This window comes from Meriones unguiculatus, chromosome 16 (genome assembly GCF_030254825.1).
Source record: "Meriones unguiculatus strain TT.TT164.6M chromosome 16, Bangor_MerUng_6.1, whole genome shotgun sequence".
Classification (NCBI taxonomy): domain Eukaryota; kingdom Metazoa; phylum Chordata; class Mammalia; order Rodentia; family Muridae; genus Meriones; species Meriones unguiculatus.
The window spans coordinates 18,235,620-18,259,785 of record NC_083363.1 but is presented as its reverse complement, the minus strand read 5'-3'; the positions used below and the strand labels follow the sequence as shown (position 1 = coordinate 18,259,785).

The 24,166-nt window shown below is 49.5% G+C and overlaps 1 protein-coding gene and 2 long non-coding RNA genes across 4 annotated transcripts; 2 read left to right on the top strand and 1 right to left on the bottom strand.

Annotated features, from left to right (window-relative positions):
* Window positions 1-648: 648 nt before the first annotated feature.
* LOC132648360 (uncharacterized) lies at window positions 649-15,077 on the bottom strand. Its single transcript, XR_009586748.1, has 3 exons — window positions 14,810-15,077; window positions 7,438-7,508; window positions 649-904 (listed from the first exon to the last, which is right to left on the bottom strand). It is a non-coding gene; the product is annotated as an uncharacterized LOC132648360 (long non-coding RNA).
* LOC132648222 (uncharacterized) lies at window positions 7,622-14,478 on the top strand. Its single transcript, XR_009586593.1, has 4 exons — window positions 7,622-7,707; window positions 11,192-11,273; window positions 11,643-11,758; window positions 14,138-14,478. It is a non-coding gene; the product is annotated as an uncharacterized LOC132648222 (long non-coding RNA).
* A 129-nt stretch (window positions 15,078-15,206) lies between the features above and the next one.
* Window positions 15,207-21,788, top strand: Egr2 (early growth response 2). Of its 2 annotated transcripts, none has more exons than XM_021635250.2 (3): window positions 15,207-15,312; window positions 17,900-18,008; window positions 19,354-21,788. In XM_021635250.2, exons 1-3 carry the CDS (start codon window positions 15,214-15,216, stop codon window positions 20,589-20,591), a joined length of 1,446 nt encoding a protein of 481 aa, XP_021490925.1. In that variant the 5' UTR covers window positions 15,207-15,213; the 3' UTR covers window positions 20,592-21,788. The 2 variants fall into 2 exon arrangements, with proteins under 2 accessions (XP_021490925.1, XP_060225401.1); XM_060369418.1 differs by lacking the exon at window positions 15,207-15,312 and adding an exon at window positions 17,491-17,799.
* Window positions 21,789-24,166: the final 2,378 nt, after the last annotated feature.

Genomic DNA, 24,166 nt, shown 5'->3' with positions numbered 1-24,166 from the left:
TCAGAGATTTCCTGAAGCTAATTTGTTTACCTTCCTGCTTAAGGAGCTTTCCTGCAGGATGGAATGGATGTTTCAATCTCTGGAGGAAACTGTGTTCTAAACATTAGGAATCTGAGCTGGGAGAGCAATTTACCAAGTGGCAAAGTCATGGTACACCACAAATACCACAGATGATTTTAGGTTGTTCTTGAGATTTATGGAACTGATTTCTGGTACACTTATATATATCTTTTCTCTTTGGACTTCACAACATTTTTAGTTTTACTGTGGTGTCCATTATTGCATGTATTGTAATTTATTTAGATGGATTTGGGCTGAATGGAGTTTTGTTTTGTTTTTTTTTTCTTTTTTGAAAAATGTGGCACCATCTGTTAGTTCACCAAGAATTAACTGCCTGGTCTTATGGTAGGCAAAAGGTCAGCTTTGGAAGAAATGGCCAAATAGTCTTCTGAAGTGGTTGGAAAAATTCAACCTCAAACCTGTAGTAAACAGGCTCCAGCTGCCGCAGATTTTCACTGATACTTGGTATCTACAGTTCCTAATCTTGTGGCTATTCTGGAGACTATGTAGCGGCATTTCACCATGGTTTTAATTGCTATTTCTCTGATGACTAATGATACTGAGATATTTTTATGTGTATTGGCCATAAACATCATTATTTTGTGAAGTATCTTTGCAAGTCTTTTGCCAATTTAAAGTCAATTTATTGGGATGGGAAGGAGCTCAGTCTGTTTGGTGCCTGCAAAACAAACATTAGGACCCAGAACCCACATGAAAAGCTCCACAGACTTGCGCATCATGTCTGTAACTCTAGGTCTTGTGGGTGGGGGATACATACAGGTAGATCAGCTCATCGGTCAGCCAGTCTAGATGAGTTGATGAGCCTCAGGTTTACCTATAGGACCTGTTTAAAAAAAAGGAAAATGGGGCTCAATCAAGGAGTGACACCCAGCATCAACCTTAGGCTTTCGGATATATATATATATATATATCTCCATACTAACAAATACACACATCACACATACATACACAATGACTCGGTTGGGGGGGGAACCCAACTGTTTATCTGTTAAACATTGATCCAAAGGAGAGTCATCTCCCCCTCCCACCCCTGTACCACTTTCCAGTCCAGGGTGGCCTCAAATTCACTATCCTCCTGCCTCTGCCTCTTTTAAGCGCTGAGGTGGCAGTTGTGTGCCACCATGCCCATCTGGTAATTTTAGACACAAGCATTTTTTTTAAAAATATCAAACTCCTCCTCCATGGCCTGGCTTTTCATTCTCTTAACGCATCTTTTGACTTACATTAAGTTTTACATTTTAATGGAGTCTAAGTAATTTCCCTCCACCTTTAATGGGCCATGAAGATTTATGCCCATCTCAAGATCAAAAACAAAACAAATCGAAAAAAGTTTGCTTATGTTATCTTTATTGGTTTCACTTTGTCTTTGAGATGCCCCATTATTCTTGTCATTCCACAATTTTATTCCACTGAATCTCCTAACCCTAGCTGATCTTCTTTTCTGAGACATGGTCTCCACAGCCCAGGCTACTAGAAAACGACTCTTCATCTCTTTGAAAGAAAGTCACTGTGTGCAGCTCTGCGTCCCCCTTTCTCCATGGCTCTATCAATGACGTGGGACCCTTCCACACAGGGTACATGTCCATTTTTTGTACTTGTTTGTGTAGTCAATAGCTTAAGGCAACTGTACATCAGTACAATGGATATCAATACAGACCCACAGATGGCTTTATGCTTTGGCTTATGACCCAATGCTATTTTGTTGTTGCTCAAGTGTTTCAGCTTTGGTCTTAGAAGTGTCAGCTGATTCCTGTACCCTTTTGACATACTTTCATCGCTGTGGTTTTAAAAATCTATGTTCTTGTTTTCTGACCCAACAAGATACTCCAGACTCATTGGCATGTTGCCTCCTCCGTTTTTGGAAGGATCCCTGGTTGCTTGCATACGAGGTTAGTATAGGACACCAAGATCTGGGTGTCAGCTGGGTTTGGCTACATGTTTTTTTGACATCAAGGTATCTTGATAAAAGCACAAGTATTGTCTTTCTCTATAATGCTTCTGCATCATCCTGTCCATGATTTTCCTCTAGACCACATAAAAGGTTAGTTGAAGTGTCTCAAGCTGCCCATCACATCTCATAATTCCCTGTTTGGCTCATTGTTTCCTTCTCTTCCACCTCCTTCTCTCTTTCATCCTGCCGTTTTCTGTAGCACCCTGTTCCCATTCAATAATAGTCTGTCTCTAATCCAGATTTTTACTTGATTATATCTGGAAAACAGTTTTCACTAGCATATCTTCTCAAGGTTTGTAAGCAAGTTATTATTATTATTATTGCTCTTCCTACTATTAGGTCACTCATAAATTGGTCTACCTCAGCAGCTGGTGGCTTTGCTGACACATTGGCCCCCAAGCCTTGAGGCTCAGTCAGGTTGTTTCACTTTAAGGCAGAGCTTTAGACCACTGCTTAATAACTTTGGAGTCATCTTTTGGGTTCCTCCATCATGTTTATTTATAAGCTGGCTGTGAAGAGCCTGCTTCAGCCGCAGGTAAGCAATGAGCTGGTCTCCACACAGACTCCCTCAGCAGACACTTCCCTTCATTGGCTGAAAACTCCAAAATACTGTCTATTTGTACAGTTTCATTTTGGTTATGCAAATGACATAGGTTTCAATTTTTTCATTAACAATATAGTTTTCTCTTGAAATGCTTATATTTATTCTCTCACATATGTGGTGGTGGGGTGTCAGAGGTCCGTGCTGGAGGTTTCCCTCAGTCTCTCTCCACCTTATTCTTTGAGACAGAGTCTTTCACAGAACCCGAAGGTCACCAGGGGGCTAGAATGACCAGCTAAGTACCCCCCAGACATCTGCCGCTCCTGCCATACCAGGGGTGGACTACAGGTGCTCATTCTGCTCTTTATATGGGTGCGGGAGATTTGCACTCAGATCCTTAGGCTCTTGAAGTGAACACTTTCCCCAATGAGCTATTTCCTCAGACCCTTTATTTAGTAAGATGAAGAGGACTACGAAGTAAACAGGAATACAAAATACAGTAATGACCCAAGCTGGAGAGACTAATGTTTGACCCAGGTAGAATGCTGGCAGGGCTGGAGCCTTCTAAAGTCACAGACTGGACTGTGAATTCACTAACATCCATCACTATGTAGCAATAGACCGTAAGTTTGGGACATCACATGTCCAGTGATACTGGTAGCAAGGTGGAAGCTACTGGTCTGAGGAACGTGATAACTGGAGACAATCTTTGAGACCGATTTGTGGGGACCACAACAGCTCCCGCTGATTGGCACAGGACAGCCATCCCACGTGGTGAGAGGGTCATGACACAGATGCTCTGTTCAAAAGTGGGGAACCGTGAACCCCTTCCTGGCACAGCCTTCTGACTCTGAGGTCTGGGGATAAATGACTACGCCAGACGTGACTCACTGCAGTTTGGAAATTCTCAGCTGCAGCCTGCACTTTAAGAAAAATTATTATTATCATCTCTGACTAATAACTAGCAAACCCAAAAGTGAAAAAATAACTCTGTGGGAGATGAAGAGAAAGTTCTTAAAAAAAAAAAAAAAACAACTTCATAACGAGCTTGAAGCACAAGAAGACAGAAGTAGAGAAATACAAGCAGCAAGCCTTAAAATATTAACTGCGTAATTATGCCAGTTAACATGCAGTTGTATCTATGTCCACTGCATTTGTGACCAATAGCATGAAAGCTGGTGGCCATGGCCGGAGATGAAGTTAATTAAAATCACTGAGGCAGAACCAATACAATATCCATTCTTTTTTTTAAAAAAAAATCTTTTTTCTTTCTTTTTTTTTTTTTAATTCTTTGAGGGCTAAACAATCTATTTCTTATTTTGAAATTATTCCAAACGGAGACTGAGCCGGGAGCATGGACACGTTTTCTTCCTATCAAGTCGCTGTGGCTTTGTTGCATTTCTCGGTTGAGCCATGGTCCGCACAGAAGGTGGAGTCGGATATGATGTTAGACCCAGTTATTCCAATTTCCTGGTCTCTAATCCTAAAACAAAAGGCTACCCTGTTGTGAAGAGGGTTTTCCCCAGATCCCCAAATTCAGCCACTGAAGTCCAGGTATACTGTGGGGTCGCACTCCAAGCAGAGGCCCTGTGGAGGGGTAAACTGAGGCAGCAACTAAAGGAAGCAGCTACCCCGAGAGGACGGTGGGAACAGGCCACAGCTGTGGAGGAACCAGTGACCAGGTTTCTCCATTGGCCAAGGAAAGCCCATCTTTGGGGACCTGCCAAATCATGGGGTGTGGAGGGTTCTCTCTACGTCCAGTTGTGTAAACTTTTCTTTAGAACATTTACTTGTTTATATGTTTATGTGTATAGGTGTTTTGTCTGAATGGACGTCTGTACACCAAGTGCATGCAGAGGCCAGAAGAAGAAATCAGTTTTCCTGGAGCAGGAGTTACAACAGACCATGGGAGGCGGCAATACGGGTGCTGGGAGTTGAACCCAGATCCTCTGGAAGATCATCCTGTGCCCTTAACTGCTGAGCCATCCCTCCAACCTCTCTATAGCCTTGAACTCTTCAAAGCTGAACTCTTATTTCTTATCCATTGACTAGATAAACCAGACAAATGCGATTGGGGACACAACTCCTCCTCCCCCTCCTCCTCCTCCTCCTCCTCCTCCCCCTCCTCCCCCTCCCCCTCCTCCTCCTCCTCCTCCTCCTGGAGCCACATAGCACATTTTGATACAGTGTCTATGAAGCTATTCTCAGAGTTTTCTTCAGGGTTAAGAACACTTAGCTGCTGCTAAATATGGTACCCTTTACTTTTGTGTGGTGTATGCAAATACTGTTTTTTAGTCTTGTGGCCGAATCAACAGTCTTTGCTCAGAAAAAAAAAAAAAAAAAAAAAACTGAAGATGATAGATACACGAAGAACTTGCATTTATGAATCTGCATCTACAGGGGCTGGACTCTGTCGGTCTCCAGGTAAATTCTCAGAGTCCACTGATGCTACCAAATGGCTGCTTAGGATGCGTTCCCTGTTAGTAAAGATCCATCATTCGGTTAATGCATTGGTTGATGCTTAGGGGAGTATCCCTCACAGGCGATCCCAGTATATTTAGTATAGACAGGTGCACCAATTATGAAGGGAAGGAACAATAAATAATCATGTGATTTTTTTTCCACACTCATGCCTGTCCCCACCCCTCCTCAAGCCTGTAGCAGTGTTCCGAACATATCTGATGGTACCTACCCTGCCTTGTGCGCTTTATTTGTACACTGCCTGCAAGAGTCCAGGGTTCTCATTCATCTTTTATTCTGTGTAAATTCTTACACCAGCCTCTACACCCTACAGGTCTCAATTGGATGTTGCCAAGATCGCCCCTCCCCCTGGGCCTAACAGATGACAGTAGTGTTACTGTCAACCGTAAGAGACTCCTGACATTTTAGATATTTTTGAACTGTGGTGATCAAATTTTTGACTTGCTTCTTTGCAAGCCCACTCTCCCTTTGCATCATGTACTGATCTGTGTGTGCGTGCATTTTTAAATAACCAGGCCGCAATTAAGCCAATCTATTCTTGATTTTTCTAAAAATTATATAAATTATAGTTTCCTTTCTATAGTCCAAATTAAAATACACCATTGAAATTAAAGTGAACCTACGGGAGTGCTATTAGCATATTCAAAGCCAAGTGTTGATAATAATGGTGTTTACTTACCGAAATTTAGCAGTATTCATTCAAAAACAACATGCTGCCCTAAGTGCCATCGAGGAAATAATGCACGTTGCTTTATGGTTCTGAACCCTAATTAGTCGGGAACAAAACAACTCCTGTGCCTCTTATTAACCCTTTCCTTCCTGTTATTTTCTGTGTTAACCTTAAGCAGAACACCATTCGGAAGGTGTTTTGTGTTACTGAACTCCCGGGGACTGGCCTAGTGGTTGAAAGAGGGTGATCAACCTTTCTTTATCACAGTGAGAAGAGGTCCAGGTGGGTGCCCTTGGCTCTCTCTTCCTCATTAGCATTGCCCCTATTTATATCTGGACGTGGGCTTGCCTTCTTTGTGTGCAAATGCCTTGGCAAATGAACAAGCCAAGTAACAGGAGTTAATCCAAAGGATTTCAAGGAAAAAAAATTTTCCTCCCGGGATCATCCAACCTCCTCCTAGGAGAAAGCACAGCCTGGTTCCTTTGTGGGAGAAAGGCCTCTTCCTCCTTTTTACACCATCAAGGATGGTGATGGTTGAGACAGCAGCCCTTGTATACCCCCCCACACACACATGCACATACACAGAGTCAGTGCCAGACAATAGGAGACTGCCAGTGTGGTCAGGGCCTGAGATGCTACATAGACCCTGTAACAGTCAGAGGATGCTGGGACTCAGAGAGCCAAAGTGACCAAGGTGAAGCTGTAGACCCCAAGCCTACCTGGGGTCTACATCGCTCTTGCATCCATTCGTTTAACAAACTCTGACTCATTCTGCTCTCTTCCAGCACGGCCACGAACAGTGGGGACTCAGTGGTGGTCAAGATGAGGGAGGTCTTTACCCTCATGGGGCTGAGGTTCACTACGTGTGAACCCCGAGTGAGAAAATGGGGCCTGATAGTGGGCACGGTGACGGTGATGAGTAGAGAGGGCTGAGAAGAAAAGGCTTACACAGGTGAACGAGACCTGGGCACAGGGCGATCAGTAGGTAAAATCTAGACCAGTGCTTGTCAACCTTCCCAAGGCTGCCCCCCCGCTTTAATACTTACGGTGACTCCCCCCCACCCTAAAATTATCTTTGTTGCTGCCTCATAACTGTAGCTTTGCTACTGTTATGAATCCTAACTGTGTTTGCCGATGGTCTTGGGTGACCCCTGCGAGAAGATCCATCGACCCACACGTTGAAAACCTGTGGTCTAGCCAGAAGGGGCAGCCACTGCACAGGTTCTGTGACAGGAAGAGGCAGGATGGTGGCTCTCAGGAAGGTGAGTCCTCTAGAGCAGCATGGAGGAGCTGGTAGATTACACAGCAGGGAAACAAGTTAGAGTAGGGGCCAAGTCGTAGCCAGAGATGCTAACGATACTGTGACCTTCTCTGAGAACACCACGCACAGGTTAACTGGGTGTGGAAAAAGCAAAACCATTAAGGTTCTCTGTTAGAAAGCTGCTCGGCTTGTCCCCTCCCTCTGGTCAGGCTGGTCACCCCAGTTGAGACGCAGCCACACTTAAGCCACCCCACACAGATGACAATCTCTCGTATGTAATTGCACCACAGGCTGATAACCAAGAAGGTGGCAATCACTGAGTCAGTGCCAGCCTCAGAAGTGGGACAAGTGACGACTCCCGTGGATAGAACTGAGGAGTCGTGGGACCCAGAATCGCCTCTAAATCCCTATGAGGCCAAGATCTGACTGGCTGGTGGCTGCTCACCCATTACCTTTGTAGTACTAGTTCTTGCCATTGTAGATACCAAGATGCCGGGGTATGAACGGGGTCGGTCAGTCACCGCTGTGGAGAAGCAAACACATGACCTAAATGATAACTGGCCATCTGCCATCTCAGTGTCTCAGGCATTGCACAAGCATTCATATGCCTGGACCTTCCCAACCGGTCTTCGGCCTCCCATTTCACAGACTGAAAGTCAAGTTCGGCCTCCAGGGCTGTGGTGGAGAATGCTGCTGCTCCCTCTATAGCTGTGTGGCTCTGGGTAAGTCACCCGTGTTCTTTTGGGTTCACTAGGCTTCCCTGGGTGGCTGGGGGTAGGGAGGGTAGGCATGGCTTGTCAAGGTAAAGAGGTTGTCTGAAAAGCATTAAGGCAGGAGAAGGGGGCCTTGGCAAGGGTCGAGTAGCATCTAAAACGTACTCTTAGGCTTTCCAACTGTGGGGAAAGCCTGGGCAATGCAGAAGTTCATCAACGCGTTGCTTCAGATAGAAAAATGGACCAAGAGCTCCAAATTCCAAGACTGGCTCTGAGAACTGAGATTTTTGTCCACAGGGGAACAGAAAAGGCCAAGGGCGATAGTCCAGTCGATGACTGGTTCTTCCAACATTGTGACTAAACCCTTTCAAGTCTCCCAAGGAGAAAACAAAATAAAATTCATAATGAAAAGGGTGGGGGGTGTTGTCTATCTCTGAGGAATGCCTTGTGAGAGTAGACACTGGAATGAGTTATCAAAGCACGTCTGCTATTCTTCCTCTGATGGCCTTAGGAGAGATACCTACCCAAGTGTGGGTGGTGCAAATGGGATTCTGGCTGAAGCTGGGGGGGGGGGAGAAGACGCTACAAACTGAGTCTTCCCTTTTTTGGTTCCTAGAATAAACCCACAAGATCTTCCAGAGAGTTTTGTTCACCGACACTTTCCAAGCACGTATCGTGTTATCTGCACGCAGAGGGCGCTTGATAACTATCCCACTGACGAGATTAAGGGACACAGTCAGTTTGCCTGTGTGTTCGGAGGTGTTACAAGCCTGTGTTTCCACACTCACTGGCTCTGGCTGCCTGCCTGCTTATCCACAGCCCCTTAGAGCGGACCTTGGAGAGATGAGTCAAGTGGGCTGAGGCTTAAATATTACTAGGTAGCTTTCTCCTGAGCATGCAGGCACATCCACGCTCACCCGCACACGCATGCACACATTTACATGAGCTCTCTCTCTCTCTCTCTCTCTCTCTCTCTCTCTCTCTCTCACACACACACACACACACACACTCGCGCACAGAGAGAGAGAAAGAGAGCTCCCTCTGGACAGGTGAATTTGTCATTATTTTCAAACACATGGTGATGAAATGCCTGTGTAATAGGACACAGTGCTCTGTAAAGGTCTTACTCATCCCTAGTGTTTTACAGATGTAAGGCCATCAACCACTGGGGGCATTTCTTCAGTGTTCTTTCATGAGAGGCAATCAGAGAGAAGAATCTAAAGTGCTCTCACTACCCTCTCTCTCTCTCTCCTTTCAAAGCTCCCATGGACTGTTGCCTGAAAAATCCTGTTTATAAAAAGCAAACTCCGGGCTGGACGTCACCAGGCCCCTGGGGTAAACACTGCCTGTGTGCTTACAAGACCATTGACTGAAATTGTCCTGTGAGTCAGGGATGACCCTAATGAAACCACACTGGCCTATCAGCCACAGCAGCCTCAGAGCAGAAACACACGTTTTTGTCAATTGCCGGGAGTGTGACTCTGTGTCTAGCCTGTTTTTTTTTGTTTTTTTTTTTTAGCATCAAGAGAAGCAAGAGAGGCAGGGACTAGCCCCAAAGGCACCATTCTCTGGGGAATCCTTGTTCTGCAGTATGGAAAGGAGCACTCAGATCTGCACCAGCAGCCCCTAATATAAGGAGGTGGGAAAGACATCACTTGGAAGGAGGCTTGGGATTTGTCAGCAAGCAAACAGGTCCAATTCAAACAAAGGCTCTGCCTAGGTCCTAGAATCAGCTGGGCTTCCTCTCCTACCCTGAGCCACATTGAACCCCTGCAGACTAGCAACTACTCTGGTTGACAGCAACTGGAGATCTCTCACAGTGCTCTAGCCAAGGGTAGAGTCAGTCACTCCTGTCCCCATCTTGAAGATGAGAAAAACAGAGGGAGTTGGCCTATCTCGTCACACAGGCTAGGTGGGGTGAGTATCGGGAACCACAGGGTTAGACCGCTTGGGTTCACAACTTGACAATGTCCATTGCGTTAGAACAGGGGGTTGGACTTCAGTGACTTGGTTTCTGCCCCTTTCAAGTGAAGAGAATAATATTTGCTTCCTGAAATGATGGGCGAAACAAAAGGAATCAGGCACCATCAACAGTAGAATGCTTAGTGCTTGCTCTTTGGTACTCAATAATACAAACTATCATCACCATCATCATCATCAATTATATTGTGAGCATCCCTGTTATGGACACACAGTAAATAAGTGTTTTTTCTAACCTTCCGCTTTTCCCTTTACCCAGTTTGGCACCGAGTGCCAGGTTTGTGCATTCCCTCTGCATCTTCTTCCTACATCCCCCGCAGGGTTCTCGTTCAAAATAGTGAAAGCTCAGACTGTCTTTCTAAAGCCCGTGGCCACATAGGCTGTTATTTAGTGTTCCTATAGGCATGAGGGAATGTCATGTCTCCTTGTCTTTGCAGCATCTGACTAAGAAGTATCAGGAGATACGGGGATGAAAAGCCTTCCCACCGTGGAAGGCTAGTGCGATGGGAAGGCAGAAAGCTCAACTGCTTTCTCCTTGAATCATCCATCAACTCCAAATAATGCCATTACCAAGTGACGGAAAAGGGACTGGAAAGAGGTCTCTCAGTTCCTTGTCCTGTGTTCTTTGCATTCTTCAGGCTCCTTGCTTGTAGCAGAGAAGACTCGGGAAGAAAGAAAGGGCCTAGCTAGTGCTTCCAGGCAGACCTCGCCTTAGTGGTCCTGTGCTGGTGGCCACGGCATTCACAGTGGCCTCTACCCTGGCTGCCAGGAGATGAGCGGCTTTTACTTCATGCAAGGGGAGCTATCTGAATTTTCTTTAGAGGAGGCTCCTGGGGGTCCTTGCCTCGCTCTGAAGTATGACATCTCTAAGGGAAGCGGACATAGCAGGCAGGAAGACCAGCAGAACTAATTAGGAGTTATCTGTGAGGTCTCTCTCACTGCCAGGAAGACACCATGTTCCCACGCAGAAGCCTGCTGGCTGGAACACAGAGAGCCATCATACTTCTGAGCTCAGGTGACTTCCACAGTTTGAGAAAGCGGTAGTGTAGAAAACGCGGGGAACGATCCTAGAACACAAGCCTCATTCACAGGGCACACCGAGGCAGGACGTGCTCTGTAGAGTGGACTGGAATTCACTATACATCCCAGGCTGGCACCAAATTCGGCAGCTTCCTGCCTCAGCTTCCTGAGTGCTGAGGCTGTAAGACTGTACAACTCATCTCCTAAATTTTAAGTCACTTTGAGAGTCCCAACCTTTTCCTTGAAGCACAGTGCAGTTGTTATGTATTTTTATCCCTCTGGGGGGGAAAGTGTATGTAATTAGGCCACCTTAAATGTATATAACTGGGCTTCCTGAGCTTAGATGATGTGTTTTTTTGTTTGTTTGTTTGTTTGTTTTTTTCCCAAAGCTACAATGTGTTTTAAAGTATCTTACAAAAACTTCTACCTCTGGGGTTCTCTTTCTTCCTCACAACCTTCTCAGTAATGGTGAATTCATTATTCTTGGAAGCAGAAACTCAGAATTTGGAAGAAGTACCATGAATCCTTCCTTCCTCAATATCTGAAGAAAAGCCACCCTTCTGCTTTTATCTGATGTGAGTTGGGTTTCACACGAGCTCAGAACACAGCTCTGGGATCAACAGAGCAGAGTCCATATTCTGCTTCTGCATCTTGCTGGGATGACCTGGGCAGGTCACACACCTTTCTGCACCTTCGTCCCCTCGCCTGTGAAGCAGGAAAGAATAGCCATGTTTCTTCCAAGCTGATTATGAGGAACATGGTGCTGAACCTAGAAAGATAAAGTAGTGTCTGGTGCATAGCATTCAGTCACGGAAATAATTTAATGAGTAATAATTATTGGATATTTTAATATGCACCAGTAATGTGCTATCGGCTTCGTATCACTGTATCATCACAATAACTCAATGGTCATTTCCATTGAGTTCATTCCATTCACTTTCCAGATGAAGAAACCAGGACGGAGCAGCTAAGGATGTGTTGAAGCATACACAGCCGGGGAGTGGTGACATTTAGGATTTGAACGGAAAACCAGAACCCATCATCCTAACCATAATAAATGGTGAGATTATTCAGTTGGAATACAAAAACTGTTTGTGTTTAAATGCTATGAAACAATTGCTTTGACATAGATGCTCTGCCTTGCCTGATCCTTTCGTAAACATAAAACCCAAAATTTCATGAGTCAGAAGTTAGTTGGAAAAGAAAAAAAAATTACTGCCCATAACCTGGCGATATAAACAGGCTAGTAAAATTAAGCAGGGATGGGTTCTGTAGCTGTAATGACCTTTATTTTTCATGTGCAAGTATATATTCAATACACTAAATATATAAGTGTAATACAAAAGCACAGAGAAAGATGATTTGGAAGGAGGGTTTGGTTTTGAATTCTTATGACCAGAATGACCCGCTGTCATTTGCTAAGTTGGGCCCTGGGTTGAAGTGTACCAGTCTTCAACAATAGTGCAAATGGGTACATCCATTTACCTTTTAGTAAAGGTAGTAAGGATAGTAAAGTGATCTGTAGATTTGACATGATGTCTCACTGCTTCACTTTACGCACGCTTTCATTTTATATGGGACAAAACTCACACTGTCTATCATTTCCTTATTGACAACCGAGGAATGTATTTCATTACAACTGTCACAGGGACACAGTGCTGATGTCAGTAAGTGTTTCTGTATATTCTCCTGGATAAAATCTTGTTGGCAAGGTCTTATTCATCTGCAGAAACTGAGTGGCAGAAAACCAAACCAAACCAAACCAAACCAAACCAAACCAAAAAAAACCCTCAAATGTAAAAAACTGTAATGCCACTGCCATTTTCCAGGAAAACAAACAAACAAACAAACAAACAAAACAAAAAAAAAAACCCCACAAAAAAACAGAAGAGAAAGAGGAGCACTGTGAAGGATTAGAGCCTTCTAGAGTACTCTATATTGGCTACCCCAGTCCCAATGCTCGAGTGTTGGCTGACCTAGAAATGCCTGCCCACACTGGACTTTCTCTACACAAACCTTGCTTTCTCCCATCTCAAGGCCTTCCTCCACCAGCCTTCTTCCCCAAACACTCTTTCCACAGGTCTTACCCCCTCCCCTAATCCTTGTATGTCCTTCAGATCTGTGATTTATGAGGTCCGCAGCCATGAAACCCCACTGGATCTTTTGTCTCTGTTTTGTGGAGAGCAAACACAGTCACTGTGGTGATGAGTTCCCATGCTATACCAGGCAAACTCGATGGGGTTGGGGACGGGACCTGGCTGTAGGCACCATTGTATCCCCAGAGTTTAGGACAGTGCTGGAAACAGGATGGATCTTTGAGAAGTGTTTTTAAAGCCTCTTGAGCCAGCACTGATACATCCATCTACAAAACATGACCATAAAGGTCTTCTCCTGGACCGTATTACCTAAGCCCATGGCATGTCTTTACAGCTGTGTTAGGCATGACCTGAGCTAGGCTTATAACCCACAGGTTTTCAGATTTGTCTTGAGATACTGGATGTAGGGAACTATTTACCAGTTTCCCTAGCACCCAGGGATCCTTTAAGATGATTTGGCAGTTAGCATTCATCTGGCTCTCAAAGGCCACATGCTCTGACTTGGAGGCCACCTGACTTGGAGACCTAGTCCTTGCTTGTGTCTACATTAAGGGGGATTCTAACTTACCTGTATCTCCCCCCTCCACCAGCAGTCACAGGTGGGACGGAAATGACATCACAGAGTCCGTGAAGGTAGTCAAACATGTTTCTTTGCACATCAAAATGCAGGTGGTAAATGATTTGATGCGTCTCCTGAGTACTGTGGACGAGAGCTGTAGGACTGGAAGGAAGTCCAGTGCCACCCTCACAGGGTAATTCTCAGGACCTTCCAGCCAGCTCCCAACTGCCCATGGGCCACCTCACCCCTGCCCCAGGAGCAAGCCTGCCCCCAAGAAGCCTCCTTGCTTCCCTTTTCACAGCAAATGTGAACCCGGCAGCAAGTTACTCATCTCGACTAGTGATATGTTTTGGAGTATTTCATTTACACGGTCCATTTGACAACACTTCATTTTTTTTTAAATGCCACCTGTTGTATTTTTATCCAAACGCAAAAAGTTCGAATGCTTCAAAGTCGGGACCCTGGTTTCACCTTTGTATTCCACTCCCACGTCTCTCCTCAGGCTTCTTCCTCTCCTCAGCACAGAATCACACCTCTGCCTTCCTCTTACCCCTCCTTGCCTCCAGGAAGGATACTGTGGGGTTGGGTTCTCTTAAGACAGCAGCATTAATATGCTGGTTCTGTGCCAGCTTGGTCATTCCTTCCATCACACAGGTCTGCAGAGTCCCTACAGTGAAATTCTCCCCCTCCCGGCAGGGGTCCACCTGTAACAGCCCCCCCTCTCTTGCTTTGCCCCCACCCCACCCCATCCCCGTCTGGCTCTACTTTTCCTCCGAAATGCCAGAGCAAGATGAAATTCATGAAGGTGACGCGGTCTCTCACCGGCTGAGCCAGGCTTTCAGCACTCAACCGGCCGACCTTCTGACAGTCCCGAGAGCCCCACGCAGCGACCAGCGCAAGAGAGCTTGGACTCTGAAGACCCTGGAGCCGGTCTGAGCCGGACCAATCACCAGCTGCCGGACTTTTGGGCAAGTGCTTTTAGCTTTTCTGAACTCATCCGTCTACGCCCGTGGCTGGTTTGAAATTTGTGCTCTGGATTTCGCTCCATCATCTAAGCTGCCTTTATTTAAGGGTTTGGACTTTTTGTACTTAGAGAGAGACACTTTTTTTTTTTTTTAAAGGAAAGGGAGGAAGATAGGAGGGAAGAAGAAAGTAAAGGTAAGACTACTGGAAGCTATCACAGACGCTCCCCCCGCCCCTCCCCCCCCCCCCCAGGATGTTCTGGAAGAACTGGGAGAGGGACTGGCCCTAGGCACCCCTCAGAGCCTGGCCTGCGAGGCCTGGGGAGGCTGGCGTCTACTAGCACCTGCCCCTCCCCCACCCCCACCCCCAGCTAGGTCCAGCGACGCTCTTAAGGGAGGGTGAGAGTTCCTGGAAGGCTGGGCTTCCACAGGCTCCCCCGAACACCCCCCCCCACTTTCTGGACTCCCTGACGGCGCGAACCCCTTTCTCTTACCCCCACTGGCCTCCCGCGCGAAGGTTGGTAGCGGCCACCGGCCAGCTTCCCGCGCGCTCCACCAGCCCCACCCAGGTCGGGCGTCCTGCCCTCGGCGGGCTCCCTTCTCCGGGCTCGGTCCGCCGCCCGGGAGCTCCCCCTCGGGGCTGCGCGAGGTGGCAGCCCGCGGGGTGTCGGCAGCACCAGGGGAGAGGGGCGGCTGCCGCTGCAATCCACCCGCCCACGTGCCCCGACGGCAGCGGAGCGCCAGCAGTCGTCAGGCCCGCGCCTAGACGCGGGTGGGTAGCCTCACCTTGGGGGCCGGCCTGGAGGGGGGGACCGTAACCCGAGCCCCGCCGTCGGAACCTCTATTTGCATAACCCGACCCCCCCTCTACCCCCCTTTCTCCCCCACCCAGGCCGGAGATGAGAGTCGGGCTCCCCTCCGAGGCGTCGTCTTGCCCGTGGTCGGCGCGGGGGCCGCGGGACCGGCCGGAGCGCAGGCGGAGCGCGCTGGCGCACGTGGTAAGAGCGCGGCCCTCTCTCCCCTTGTATTCTCTCGCTTCGGAACGGGGCCCCGCAGGGCTCTTCAGACAGGGGGGGGGGAACACCCACGAGGGGTCCCACCCTCGGTGAGCTTTCTCTCCCGCCCCAGTTTGCGTTCGATTCCCCCAACTGGCAGGAGAGAGCGCGCGCAGCGCGATGGAGAAACTTTCCCAGATTTGCTTTGGGGCGTTTGAAGTCCGGGCGGAGGACGATTCCCGGGACCACGACTCCTGCGGCGGGCGTGGGGGGGGCAAGACAACTCCGGGGGACGCTGGGGTGTGTGGGTGGGGTCCCCTGACCAGCGGACCCCAAGCTGGGCAGCAGCCGGCGCGCGGCGGCCGCGGGCAGCGCAGGTGCAGGGCGGGAGAGCGCCTGCAGCGCCGCGCTCCGTCCACGGCGTGGCGCCCTGGCTCCTGCCCGCCGGGCAGCCTGGCGGCTCCGAGCAGCCCGGGCCAGCAACAGAAGAGCCCGGACTGGGACCGGAGCCCTTCTCGGTCACATTTTGGAGCTGAGAAGGGCAGGGCAGGTTCCCAGCCTGCGTCACGGATCCCAGGCTAACACAGGGCCCGGGAGCCTCTGGCTTGGGAACCCGGCCCGGGCGCGTCTGGGGCAGGCTGGGCGCGTAGGGGAGGTGGGAGCCGAGTGTCCGGAGAGCCGGCACGAGCCACTGTTTAGGCCTCTGAAAAGTTTTTATTTTTTGGGAATTTAACAGGAAGGTTTCTACTGGAAGGGTTTGCGTTATTTATTTATTTATTTGCCTAGGGGTGTTCGTGTGGGGACCCCCCCCCCCCAGGCGACTCGGAAACCGTGCTATTTATTGTCACTCAGCAGGCTCTAAACGAGGGAGAGGGAGACTGCTCCCGGGGTAGACCTGGGGCGCGGGGGATAGGATGCGGCCCTGGAAAGTATACACATAGAGATGGGGGTCGCGGGGGGCCTATGAAGGTGAGGGCAGAGCCTGGCCAGGGTGCCCCGTCTGGCGCCTGGGGAGCCTCTTGGCTCAGGCGAGCGCACGCCCTCGCGCTGTCAAGAGGGAGGCGTGTGGTGTGTAGCGTAAGGGGTGGGAGTGGGGGGTATAAGAGGGCAGCGGAGGAGGGAAGAGTGTGTAGCGGAAGTGGAGCGTGTGTGTGTGTGTGTGTGCGTGTGCGCGCGCGCGTGTGTGCATGTGCGCGCGCGCGCGCCGGCGAGGGTGAGTGTCCAAGTCTCCATCTGGTGTGCCCCCACGCAGCGGACCGCCCAGACACGCCGGGAAGGGCGCCCGCTCCGCGCGGCAGCTGGAGGGGGGCGGGGAGCGCGCGGGCAGAGAGGAAGGGGGCGCCTCGGCTCCCTCCAGAAGCTCCCGCCGCTCCCCGGCTCCATCCTCTCCTCTAACCCCTACCCTCAAGTTACCCAAAATACTTAAACAAACAAACAGCCCAGACCTGTTCCGTTTTCGCTCTTGTATAAATAGCACAGACTTTCCAAAAAAGCAAGACCGCATTCACTCTTATCACCAGACACTACTTTCCACCGTGTAATTCAGAAAAAGGCAGTCAGCTTCCGTGAATGCCGGTAGCTTTTTTCTTCTTCTTCTTTATTCTTTTTTTTTTTTTCAGTCACTTTTTTTTGCTTGCGGTTTTGAGCTGCCAAGAAAAGTGAAGGAGGGGTTTGACTGTAGTGTCTCGGCTCCGCTCGGTTTCTTTCCGAAGTTTAATTTTCCGGAATGGCTCCCAAACAAGGGCCGGGGAGGCGGAGCCGCCGCCACCGGATCCTCTCCTTTTTTGGAAAGTCTCCGGGAACCGGAATTCCTCCCCGCCCCGAAGAGACCGAGCTGCCACGGCGGCCCGCGCGCGTTCACCCGCGGCCGCCTCTCCGGGGTCGGCGATCGCACCCTCCCCGGCCTGAGCTCTGCAGCCCGGAGGCTCGGCTGCAGGCGGGGGCCGGGAGGTCCCCCCCCATACCACACCGGGGGCCCCTGTCCACTGCTGGCGAACGGTGGGAGGCGAGCTCGGCGGAGCCCGCGGAGCCAAGCCCGTATGCAAATTGGCCATGTGACGGCAAAAGCTGCTGGCCCGGCCCTGTTCCTCAGTCCATATATGGGCAGCGACGTCACGGGTCTTGAAGACCTGCCCATAAATACTGGGAGCCTAACACTTTCCGTCTGAGAGAGCCGCGATTGATTAATAGCTGGGCGAGGGGACACACTGACTGTTATAATAACACCACACCAGCAGCTCCTGGCTCCCCAACAGCCGGATCCCAGGCAGGAGAGAGTCAGTGGCAGAGAGTCATTTTTCTTCCTTAAAGAAGCCAACAACTTGCTTGCTAGTTTTATTTCTGTTAATCTTCTTTTCTTTTTTTTCCTTTTGGCTTGTGTGGTGGTAGTGGTGGTGGTGGTGGTCTTTTTCTAAGTGTGGAGGGCCAAAGGAGATACCGAGCCAGGCTCAGCCCGACCCCTCTCCAAAAACGGCTTCTCTGGCACTCCAGGTAGCGAGGGAGTTGGGTCTCCAGGTTGTGCGAGGAGCAAATGATGACCGCCAAGGCCGTAGACAAAATCCCAGTAACTCTCAGTGGTTTTATGCACCAGCTGCCTGACAGCCTCTACCCTGTGGAAGACCTCGCCGCCTCGTCGGTGACCATCTTCCCCAATGGTGAACTGGGAGGCCCCTTCGACCAGATGAACGGAGTGGCCGGAGGTAAGCCGCGTGTCCTCTTCGGGGCTGGTGGGTGGGGCGGTGGGTGTGCGGGGCTTGAAGGGGAGAGTGGGCGCTTGGGGTGGACGGCGGCGCCAAGCACGCCGGCCCCGAAGACTGGAAGTGAGCGCGGGAGGAGCGGGAAGGAACGAGGGACCAGGGCGCCCCGCGTTGTGCGCGCCGGCAGGCGCACCTGGTCACCGAGAAGTCAAGCTTGGGCTGGGCGCAGAGTTCAGGCGGCACCCCTCCGGGGCTTCCCGGCTGGAAGCGGGTCCGCCGGTGGGCCCCTGCGCGTCTGGAGTGGGGTTAAAGTGCCAGGAAAGTTGGGGAGTCCGGGAGAGCGCCGCGCGTCTGGAGAGCTCAGCGGCCGGGGAGCGCCGGGGAAGCGCGCGGGCAGCGCTCTCGGGGCAGAGCCCACTCCGGGAGCACCTCGGAGCGCGCGGCGCTTCGGCTGCGGCGGGGAGGCGCCACCCCACTTGCGCATCGCCCCGGAGTGAATGGGGTTAGCGAGGCGAGGCGGGGGAGCAGGGCCAGTCCCCAGCGGAAAGCGGCCCCGAGACTGCAGAGGGAGGCCCGCGCGGGCACCAGCGTGCGCCTGGGTTCCTTGGCGAGGCGCTGTGAGGTCGTCTCCCTCAGCCCCCGCGCCTCCCTCGAAGCTCGGCCTCTGGTCTGAGGCTGGGGCAGAGGACGCGAGGGGGTCGGGCATGGCTGAGGATGTTGGGATGGAAGGGAAACCTAGACTCCTTCCTCCGCAGCCCGAGAACCCATTGGCAGTCGTCAGCTGAAGCGCAGCGGGAGAGGGAGGGGGAGATGACACCAGGAATTAGCAGCGGGAACATCACCCACCCACTTACCCGTTCTGGGGTTCCCCTCTGCCGCGGTTGGCACCTTCTCTGCACCGCCTGGGATTGGTCGGCTCTTTAGTGGTGTCTGCATCATTGCCTCGGCAGCAGGCAGTGGGACCACAAAGCGAAGGAATGGGAGCGAAGTCCGAGGCAGATGGGAAATTGTTTGATATTGTCGCTATTATTGGATATTTTTATTGGGGACTAGAGTCACAGATGGCTGGGGGATAGAAGGGGGAGGGGCACGTCCTGCTTTCTCGGAGATTGGTTTTGAATCCCAGACTCTGGAGAACTTTTTACTGTCTCCAGGCCTCAGTTTCCCTACCTTTTGGACCTTGAGCTAGCCCTATAGTGTTGGAATCCTGAAATGGGGGTGGCTGTGTGTGTGTGTGTGTGTGTGTGTGTGTGTGTGAGAGAGAGAGAGAGAGAGAGAGAGAGAGAGAGAATTGGTTCTTGCCTGCATTTTCATTACTGCACCTCTTTCCTGCCCTTTTCCTCCCCAGATGGCATGATCAACATTGACATGACTGGAGAGAAGAGGCCCTTGGATCTCCCATATCCTAGTAGCTTTGCTCCCATCTCTGCGCCTAGAAACCAGACCTTTACTTACATGGGCAAATTCTCCATCGACCCTCAGTACCCTGGTGCCAGCTGCTACCCAGAAGGCATCATCAATATTGTGAGTGCCGGCATCTTGCAAGGGGTCACCCCTCCAGCGTCAACCACAGCCTCGTCCAGCGTCTCCTCTGCTCCCCCACTGGCCACAGGACCCCTGGGCGTGTGTACCATGTCCCAGACCCAGCCTGAACTGGACCACCTCTACTCCCCCCCACCTCCTCCTCCTCCTTACTCGGGCTGTGCTGGAGATCTGTACCAGGACCCTTCAGCGTTCCTGTCACCACCCACCACGTCCACCTCCTCTCTGGCCTACCAGCCACCCCCTTCTTACCCATCCCCGAAGCCAGCCATGGACCCAGGTCTCATTCCTATGATTCCAGACTATCCTGGATTTTTCCCATCTCCGTGCCAGAGAGATCCGCATGGCTCCGCTGGCCCCGATCGGAAGCCGTTTCCCTGCCCTCTGGACTCCCTGCGGGTCCCCCCTCCACTCACGCCACTGTCTACCATCCGCAATTTTACTCTGGGGGGCCCCGGTGCTGGGGTCACGGGACCAGGGGCAAGTGGAGGCAGTGAGGGACCCCGACTGCCCGGCGGTGGCTCGGCAGCAGTGACTGCTACCCCCTATAACCCGCACCACCTGCCCCTGCGGCCCATCCTGCGACCCCGGAAGTACCCTAACAGGCCCAGCAAAACGCCAGTGCACGAAAGGCCCTACCCCTGCCCGGCAGAGGGCTGTGACAGGAGGTTCTCACGGTCGGACGAGCTGACCCGGCACATCCGAATCCACACGGGCCACAAACCCTTCCAGTGTCGCATCTGCATGCGCAACTTCAGCCGAAGCGACCACCTCACCACTCACATCCGCACCCACACCGGGGAGAAGCCCTTTGCCTGTGACTATTGCGGCCGCAAGTTTGCCAGGAGTGACGAAAGGAAGCGCCACACCAAGATCCACCTTCGACAGAAGGAGCGGAAGAGCAGCGCCCCGTCTTCGTCTGTGTCTGCGCAGCCTTCAGCCTCCGGCCCTCCCGGGGGCTCACAGGCCGGGGCCAGCCTGTGCGGGAACAGCACCCTCGGAGGACCACTGGCCTCTTGCACCTCTCGGACCAGGACACCCTGAGACGGAGCTCCACGCCGGCTTCTCCACGCCCCACAAAGGCCCTCCGTCCACTCGAGCCGCACAACACTACCACCCTTCCCTGTTCCTCCCCGTCATCTCTCTTGTGATAGTGGACAGAGGACCTCGACGGAGCCCAGCCCTGCCCCACCTTCTCACACAAAAAAACGCCTTCCCAAAAACTTAGGCTATTTAACTTCCTTAGGGGAGTTGACTACTCCAAGCAATGGGGAGCCAGAAGAGGGCTGGGTGAGCGCCTCTGGCCAAGAGGGCTGTGGTCTGACCCTGCCCCAGAGATGTCTGATTAGGTTTTGCTAGGCCTTCTTCCCTTTATTTTGACCCTGGATGCCAGGCGTGTTCTGAGACCTTCTCTACAATAAGTTGGGAGCTGCTGGTTCTTTTGAGTGAGGACAGCAAGAAAGACTGAGCAAAACTGCCACTGCACTTTATGGCTTGGGGCCGACTTGGGGTGGGGGGTACGACACAGTGAGCAGAGCCGGGTCTGAGCTGCGGGCGTTCTGTGACCCTAGGGCAGTGAATTGGAGTTTATCTAGCCGTCCCAACCGTTAAGCAATATGTACTAAAAACTCAGAGAACAGAAGTGCAATGATGGGAGGGACAAAGCAATGTTGCTCCTTTTCTTTTTTGTTGAGAAACAAAGATTATTTTTCCAGTGTATATCCATTCAGATTTTGTGTATTTTTGATGTGCACTGTTCTCCAAGTTCTGAACCTTTGGGAAAAAAAAATGTAAAGCATTTATGGTCTCTTGAAGTGAGTCAAAGGTTAACTTATTTAAAGGGGGATGTACATAGGATGCATGCAGTTGTGTCGTGTCCTCCATGCCTTGTGTGGTGTGGGCAGTGTTACAGGGTCTGCATGTATACAGGATGCCTTACTATGGAAAAAAAATAAATCACTCCCTGGGGTTAAGTATGGCTGTATATATCTGCCTATTAATATTTGGAAGTTTTTTAGAAAGTATATTTTTGTATGCTCTGTTTTGTGACTTAAAGTGTTACCTTTGTAGTCAAATTTCAGAAGAGAATGTGCATAATGTCACTGCAGCTGATTTGTTTGGTTATTAGCTCTTAATAGTTGTGGAAAAAAATAAACAATCTATTCTAACATAAAACCACTAACTGGAGTTCAGATAACGGACGGTTTATGACTATGGTGTAAATAAATACTTTCAACAATATTTTTGCTGCAGAAATCATTTACAAAGCTCTCGCTGGGTGGAACGGCTATTCACCTCTGAGAACCAGGAACGGAAGGCCACTCAAGCCAGGGGCCCAGGACAGGCCCTCTGTGTTTTCTTGCTGGCCTGTGGCTACCAGGGCTCACTCTCACCTCCATTCATAAGCCATAGCTAGTCTACAGGGATTTCCCCGTTGAATTAGTGTAAAAGTGAGGTTTTCTGACTTACCAGCCGTACAGCTCCTCTCTGCTCCCGAGTGGGCTCCGGAAAGTAAATACTTACAAACAAGTGGCTAGTCAGAGACGACAACCTCAGAGCTGCGTCTAGAATTCTGACTATAGCTTGGAGCTCAGTCAAGTTGTAGCTTTGTGGAAAGTGTGGCAGTGTGGTCACACTGGAAATGACTTTTGGGTTCCAGGATTAATCGTACGACCACAGAAAACTTTTTCAAAAAGAGCTATCATCCCTTCAGATCAAAATTGCTCAGATACTGCTGTTGACAGCATTAATGGGCAGCTGCAGGAATTACCCCAGGACTCATTTCTCTCCAGGCCTGGCTTTTCATGATTGCCCATATTTGGAGGGATCATTTGTCACAAGTTCGGTGGATCTAGAAGTGATTCTCAAAAGAGCATGTAAGACGGGTGAACAACAGGCCGTAAAACTCCAAGGTAACCTGAAGTTAAAAGGTAAGTTGCCTCCCCCAAGATAAAATGTAATGGTTTGCAAAATAATACACTATAAGGTTTACTGGGATCTTTTTGTATTTTCTTTTAAACACAAAATAATCTGACCTACCCACTTATCTTACAGAGCCAACAGATCATGTCTCTGTTAGCATCTCTGAAAATCTGGACCTAAGCACTTGCTTCTTATGTAATATGATCTGCTGGTGCAGTCACTGCTTTGTCTCGGCAGAAAACTCCTTCCCCTGCTTCTGGTCCCGCTGAAGTCCCTCAAGCTGATGGCTGCTAACCAAGGGCTTGTATTTTAGAGTAGCGGTCAGATCTTTGGCCCTAAGCAGCACGAGGATTTGAGATTCAATTTACGGAGGCGCTTTTCCCCCCTGAATCTCCTTCCTTCATCCCTATTTCATGGATGTAGAAACTTCTTTCCAGAACTCCTAAATAGAGGTTTCAAAACCTTGAGTGTGGGATGTTTTCCTTGCCTTGCAATTTCCCACTGAATTCAGGCTTGCCAACTGTCAAGAGTATTTGTTGTTTATCCAACATTGGCATATAAAGCAATGCCACGCTGTGGCAACTTTCAAACAAATACTTGCCCTCCTGAAAAACTTTCATTATAGAAAGATCTAGTACACCCAAATTTTGTACAGTTCTTTACCATCTTCCTAAACAATTTAGAGCATCTTCAATTAACCTAAGCCACAATTTTAAACGCAGGACTAAACATTTAAAAAACATGAAGAGCTCTCATGCTAAAGACAGCAGTTATGTAATTAGTTTCGTGCTGGTGTGGTGGCAAACCTCATCAATGAGCTGTAAGAATTAGTAAACCTGTTTGCTCAGGGCCACCCCGTGTCTTTTGCCCCCAGATGCTAACATAGCAGCTCAGTCAGTATCTTTAACCAATTTCTTTCTCAGCTTAAAGCATTCATGGCCAAATTTGAAGACCCTTAAAAAATGTGCCTAAGAAACTAGCACAGATAAGTTTAGTTCTTTCGGTCTCTTGCCCTGCACTTTAAGGGACACAACTACAAATGTTTCAGTTGCTTTTTGTGGAGAGTGATTCCTTAAGGACTCATGCCTCTGAGGTTTGATTTGTATCACAGTTGATTAAACCTAAATAACTTTCTCAAGCCAGGTTATTTAATTTCAATATCCTCATTGCTAATTAGATCAAGGCAAATTATTTTGTTTCTCCACTGTTGTAACTCTTCAGTGTGTACGGAAGCAGGTAGGCAGAGATGGGTAAAACCCTGCCAGTCCAAACCACAACCACCAAATCCATAAGGGAAGACAACAAGGTCACGAGATGAAAATACTTAAGTCTTGAGTGTTTTTCCCCCTTTTCAGAATGAGTTAATGTTGTTTTCATGCTGTTTTTCTTCGGTTAAATATGGCCTTTCTTTAGGTTAAAGCGGCCTTTTCTGTTACAGCGAAATCATGTAATTAGACATTAAATACTATCAGATGTGTTTTCAGTTGTCTTGTTTCAAAGACCACTCTCAAGAAAACAAACTAATTTAAAGTTTAATAAATTAATAAATTAAGGTCTTTGGAAATCTGTAGGTCACTGGCTTTTGGTACAATACAATCTTATGGAATAAACTGTGAGCTTTCAACAATTAAAATATAGTTATCATCAGAGGTAATATTTTCCTTCTCCACTTTGCAATAACCAACATTATTTCCACA

Bases quoted from the DNA above. Each gene is read 5' to 3' on its own strand.
- Egr2 (XM_021635250.2), top strand. From the start codon at position 15,214: ATGAGAGTCGGGCTCCCCTCCGAGGCGTCGTCTTGCCCGTGGTCGGCG. The intron at 15,313-17,899 runs GTAAGAGCGCGG...TTTATGCACCAG, and splicing joins GGAGCGCGCTGGCGCACGTG to CTGCCTGACAGCCTCTACCC. The intron at 18,009-19,353 runs GTAAGCCGCGTG...TTTCCTCCCCAG, and splicing joins GATGAACGGAGTGGCCGGAG to ATGGCATGATCAACATTGAC.